The sequence below is a fragment of the Erithacus rubecula genome (assembly GCF_903797595.1).
Source record: "Erithacus rubecula genome assembly, chromosome: 3".
Lineage (NCBI taxonomy): Eukaryota > Metazoa > Chordata > Aves > Passeriformes > Muscicapidae > Erithacus > Erithacus rubecula.
In genome coordinates, this window is record NC_136689.1 from 80,639,925 (window position 1) to 80,645,924 (window position 6,000).

General features: G+C 41.6%; 1 protein-coding gene across 20 annotated transcripts in view; it reads left to right on the forward strand.

Moving 5' to 3' along the window:
• IKZF1 (IKAROS family zinc finger 1) overlaps positions 1-5,480 on the forward strand; it is a 95,940-nt gene extending 90,460 nt beyond the window's left edge. For 8 of the 20 annotated variants that reach the window (XM_079300882.1, XM_079300886.1, XM_079300885.1 and 5 more), the window contains one exon: positions 927-5,479. In XM_079300882.1, coding sequence (XP_079157008.1) covers positions 927-1,630 — 704 coding nt within the window. In that variant the 3' untranslated portion in view covers positions 1,631-5,479. Of the gene's footprint in view, positions 1-926 lie in introns of all 20 variants that reach the window. The other 12 variants (XM_079300884.1, XM_079300890.1, XM_079300874.1 and 9 more) reach the window with 5 other exon arrangements.
• Positions 5,481-6,000: the final 520 nt, after the last annotated feature.

Here is a 6,000-nt window from a genome sequence, read left to right on the forward strand (position 1 = left end):
TGCATTTAAATAGTTTTTTTCCACTCCTAACTTTTGCCTTCTATGTTTTGCTATCTGTCCAGTAATTTGGACAAAATTATAGTGAAACTCAGCATTCAGTACTGGGGTATCTATCTAAATATACATTAGTGCAGTGATTAACAGAAGAAATGTATAGATTTACCCCTTACTTTTGGCATCCCGTCACAATCAAACTTACAATTAACAAGTAATCTTTCTCTAGATAGGGCCTTCTACCTTGTAGGAAAAATATGCTCCAACTACAAATGTACTTAAATTTTTTAATGTGATTCTAGATTGCTCCTGTACACACAACTCTTTGACACAAAATATTTAGGAATATGGGTAGCTATTGGTAATGTGTCTGACATGGCTTACGGTAGGTGTGTGGTGATGGTAGCAATACGAAAAATAAAGTTTTTGTTGATTTTTCTCCAAAATGCCATATATATGACCACATTGCTGATGTGGATTATTTCTAAGAAACTGAAGGTCTGAAACTAAACCATAAACCATAAAATTTCCAGTAGAAGAATGTAATACTTTAGGTAAAAATATTGATAATGTGCTTCATGCTCTGAAGCATCAGACCAAGCTCGCTGTGGCTGTGCGGGCACACCGGCTTCACCAGCCACAGAGGCAGTGCCTCTGCTCACTGTAGGAGGCAGATGAGGGGACACCAGTGAGAAATGAGAAAGGCATGACAAAGCACTGGATCTGTAGCTCCCGTGAGTCTAGTGCATACTAACAGACTGTCAACCTACCACTTTTCTGAGCAGCTGTATTAGAGAACTGTAAATACCTTAGGTGGATTTCAGAGGTGGATTCATTCAACTCCCTTCTTCTCTGTTTTATTAATCCACGTAATTCATTTCCTTAATCATGTAGAAATTGGCCCTCTAACCCCTCACTGTGTTTCACTGCAGGTGACAAATGTTTGCCGGATCTTCCATACGATGCCAGCCTCAACTACGAGAAGGAGAACGAACTCATGCAGACACACGTGATCGACCAGGCCATCAACAATGCCATCAGTTACCTGGGGGCAGAGTCCCTGCGTCCCCTCGTCCAGACTCCTCCGGGTGGCTCTGAGGTGGTGCCTGTCATCAGCCCCATGTATCAGCTCCACAAACCTCTCGGGGACAATCAGATTCGCTCCAACCTCCCTCAGGACAGTGCAGTGGAAAACTTATTGCTGCTTTCCAAAGCCAAGTCTGTCTCCTCTGAACGAGATGTCTCTCCCAGCAACAGCTGCCAAGACTCAACAGATACAGAGAGCAATAATGAGGAGCGCAGTGGTTTGATCTACCTGACAAACCACATAGGTGCCCATGCAAGAAACGGCATCTCTATAAAAGAAGAAAACAGGCAATACGATGTCTTGAGAGCAGGTACTGACAATTCCCAGGATGCTTTCAAAGTGATCAGCAGCAACGGGGAGCAAGTAAGAGTTTACAAGTGTGAACACTGTCGAGTCCTTTTCTTGGATCATGTGATGTATACAATCCATATGGGCTGCCACGGGTTCCGTGATCCTTTTGAATGCAACATGTGTGGCTACCACAGCCAGGACAGGTACGAATTCTCTTCCCACATAACTCGAGGGGAGCACCGTTTCCACATGGGTTAAAACACTGCCACATACCAAGCTTCAATGGCTGCATTATTGAAGCTGCACGAGCCGTGAAAGCAACAAAGCAAAAGTCAGCTGGACAGTAAAAGTCACACGAGAATCAGAAGTTCAGCAATGTTCTCCCACAAGAACAGGGATTTTGTTTTGGTAGCATGCATTGCAACTCAGTTTTCTAAAATGAGTTTTTACTGAAAATGTTTGATCACCAAAATCCTTTAGTAATGTAAGTAGAGCTTTTGTAGTCACATAGCTGAAAGCCCTTCCCTGAATTGATGCTTCTTGCAAGCCCCCCTTGCCAGAACTCTTAACCACGTGCAGAATGCTCCACACAACGAGGACACAATAGGCAGCAGTGGCCAGGCTTTCTCTCTTAACACCTTGAGCATAGGGCTCTTCTACCAGATGTGTGGTTTTTTGATTTCTGGAATTATTTGACTCTTTTGAGAACATTGAACTCAACTAAAGATGGAGGGACCCATCTCAGAGAACTTCATGGAGAGCTAGGGTGGGATGAGGTTCCCCCCTCAGCCAGAGGGTTCTGAGTTGCTTTGGTGGTAAGAATTAGAACATTTCCACCTGCAAGGGTACTACTGCTATTGATAGCACAGCATGCCTTGTTTATGTCACTAGGCAGGTAAGCAGAAATGCAAAAGATAGAAGAAACACCCTTGTAATATATTCTGTGAAGTATGAATTGCATTTAATGTATAGAAACAGGGTATTGTTGGCTTTTCTTTGAATAAACATTTTCTCTTCCTATCCAATAAACCCCACTTTTTGTTAAGCAACCCCTCCTTTCTCTGCATATAAAAGTTACAATGTATTTAATTTTTCTTTCTCTTTAAAGCTTTAGTTATTTAGAAAAGTATGATGTACAGTTGAGAAAGTAGATAAGTATATGTGTGGGGAGTCTCCTTAAACACATTTTTTATCTTTTCAAACTGTCTGGAAAATATCCAAATGTCCCTCTCCTAGATACAAAAAAAATCCCATTTTGCTTACACAGAAGATATCCTCTTGTAAATTTTGTGGCTCTACTCATAAGTGTTGCACTTGATTATTTTTAAATCACTGAGATTAATTAAACCAGCCAGTCAAAATTTGCAGCCGTCTTCTTTTTTCCTGGCATTTGCCATTTAATGAGGGACCAAGGCCCACAAAAGTGTGGAGAGCCTTTACTTCCTATCCAACCAGTCATTTCACTAAGTGCTTTGAGTTGCTTTTACTTCAGTGGAACTGCTCTTAAGATATAAAAATGTTGGGTTTTGCAGAATGGAGATCAGAGGTTACAGCACTTTGCAGACTACAGAAAAGTCCACCAAAATCTTTTTCCATGGTGGGTTTTGCTGCAGGTGCTGTAGCTTCAATTAGAATCCAAACTTCTATGACAAATAGATTTTAACTCCAAACACATCTGATAAAAAAAAAAAAATTAAAAAAAAATCTCTATTTTAAACTTCTACTTAGCTTTCTCTTCCAAATATTTCATTTTTGTCCCTGAACACCCTCATGCTTTAAGACTGAGCAAAAATAAAATTTTTGCAGCTGCATAAAAACCTGTTATTGGTGCTGCAATATATCCTGGGCAACATTCATAAAAATAACCCATCTTATTAACTTAATATATGAATGCTTCCACTCTATATAAGGATGGATATTTTGCAGAAAACACAGTCAAATACCCAACAAGACTAGCAGTCTTGTCATACATTTACACATTTTCCACTCACAGGTGCATGCAAGCACACGTATTTACTATAAAACAGGTTAGATGGGACCATGAAGTGCTGGTCCCTGGGCCAGTGTGGCCTGATACTACTTTTGCAGCTATATTTGATAAGCATTTCCCATATACACATACTGTTACAGGCATGCCGAGTTCCTTCTTCTGCTTTCACTTTTGCAGGTGTAGGTCAGGAGCAACAACATTGAAGCTGAGGAAGGACACTGATGAAAAAATGAATCACAAATGTGTGCTTGCACAGCCTCAAGCCTTGGCTTGAGGTTCCTGCCAGCTGTGAGGCTCTTGCTTCACTGGACACGTGGGCATGGTGGTGTTTTTACACTGAACATGCAGGAGAGCCTGGCAATGCAGTGACTTTGTCAGCAGAGGTGAATGCTGTGTAGGAATGCCCACAGACCAGTGCACGCATCCACAGCAGGGAAAACACACACATTAGTAGTACAAGTTATCCCCAAAAATGAGCAACGTGAACTACAGACCCCAAGGTGATCTATTCCCACATCAGAACTCAGTTGCCTCGAGGGTCTTTATTGATGCCCTCTACTCCTGCATTATAACTCAGCTGAGAGTTACTGCTTGTTACCTCCCAGCCCAAGAGGCTGCACGAGGGGTGGGCACAAGGAATCCCTGGCCACTTTCATGTCCCAGCCATGGTCTCATCATCAATGCCTGCTACACACTCAGCTTCAAGACAGACTATACCTGGCAACAAGGTGTTGCCAAATATTTTGTATAGGATTGATCTGAAAAGGACTTTGTAGGGGGTAACTTGGATGAGTTTCCTTTAATTTTTTTACCTTTAAGTACAGTTGGAATGGGTTCATTTTTCACAGCTGGTAGGGATACATTGAGTTGTTCTTACCCATATCCTATTTTAACTGATGCCAAACAAGAGGGGACAAAGTAATTTCCCAGCCCTGCTGCAATGTCCTGTGTGAGATCAGACATTGGCTTTACAGAAATGTTCTGCTTTTATTGCTCTTAGAGCTCCTTCCTGTTCTTCTTAGGTTTGGGTCACTATGCACCCCATGTCAAAATTTTTTCCACCCTTGATTTTAAGGCTGTCCCAGCTATAGAGGGGAGGGAGACAGCAGCTCACTCAGGTGATTTTGTTTCTTTGCTTTTACCAACACAAGTAAAGCCACATTCACAAACCGTGTAAACAAGCACAGCTCCAGCAGAGTTCGAGTGTGCCTCAAACACAGCTTTGAAAGGTGATTTCTGATTCCTGGGTAGATTTGCTACCTTCACCACATCTCTGTGCACACACACACACACGTGTCTGAGTCCCTGTGTCTCTCCTCTTGTTGACGTGCACATGCCCTCTCTGCGGCTTTGTGCATCATTAATATTTTATATACATTTGTATGTGTATATATATCTAAAATGGTTTGTATGACATTGATGCACTGTCACTCACAGTGGGTTTGTTTCCTGGCTCTGGAGTTTTCTTATTTATACTATAACAGAATATGTTGATGTTGTATAATAAAAAGTACAGTAGTATAAGTAAGTATATTAAGACACAGTGTATCAGGGCATAGTCTAAAGGCAGAGCAAATGGCATTCCCTGTTCACTAAGGGCTTTTTTAGGTTTTCTTTTTCCAGTGTTTTTTCTCTTTTGCACAAAGTCATCTTCATTTTGTTTAGAAACAAGTGTTTCAGTAATTTTATTTATGAACATATGCAAGGATGGCATGAAAATAGAATGTTGTGTATGTGTGCATTGAAACAAACTGTGCCCTCAGAAAAGTTTAGTGTAATCTTCTTTTTTCTCTTTTTTGCTATGGTGCAATACCCTGATATGGCTTAGTTGACCTTTAAAAGGAGTAAATATGTAAGTGGTTTTAAGTTTATATCTGTTTTTTAAAAGTAAAAAATAATTGCTTCCCATTCCTTCCCCAGACACTGCCTTTTTGAATAGAAAAAGTTGTATTTACACTTTTTTTTTTTCTGTGGTTTTATATTGTAACTTCATTTTCTTTGAGAATATTGTATTTAAAAAAAAAGCAATTTCATAAAAATTGGAAATGTTATTGAATTATGTCTGCAAGCTGAGATGTATCTTTTGAGACAAGAGAACAAGATAAAAACCCCAAGCCCCAAAATATTTTTGTCACTCGTGGGTGAAGGAGGCGTTGGGCACGGCTCTGTGTCTGTGGGTGGTGACAGTGCGGGAGGGGACACAGAGTGAGAGGTGCAGGTAGAGCCCCATGAGGAGCCCATCTGTGCTGTCCCCACACCAGGGAGAGTCCATGCATGCTGGCCTTGCAACCCAAACTCCACGGCCAAAACAGCCAGGCTGTGCCCTAGGTGAGGCAGCCTTGCTCAGCCAGCTCCAGTGAGGATCAGGCCCTGAGCTGGCTGCTGCTATCCAGAGTGTCCCTGCCCATCCCAAACACGCAGGTCCTGCAAGCAGCTGACTTCTAGAAGTGTTTCCCCTCCAGCCCTCTCCTTGCACCCTTCCCTCCCACCAACCAGATGGAGTCATTACAGAACACAATTACTTCTGCATGTAGAGCCATGGTAATTCAAAATAAAACACTGAGAAATTATTTCTACTATTGCCATAACAAAGGTGATTTCTCTGTGGGTGTTCCTGTTTCCTTCGGATTCCAGCACA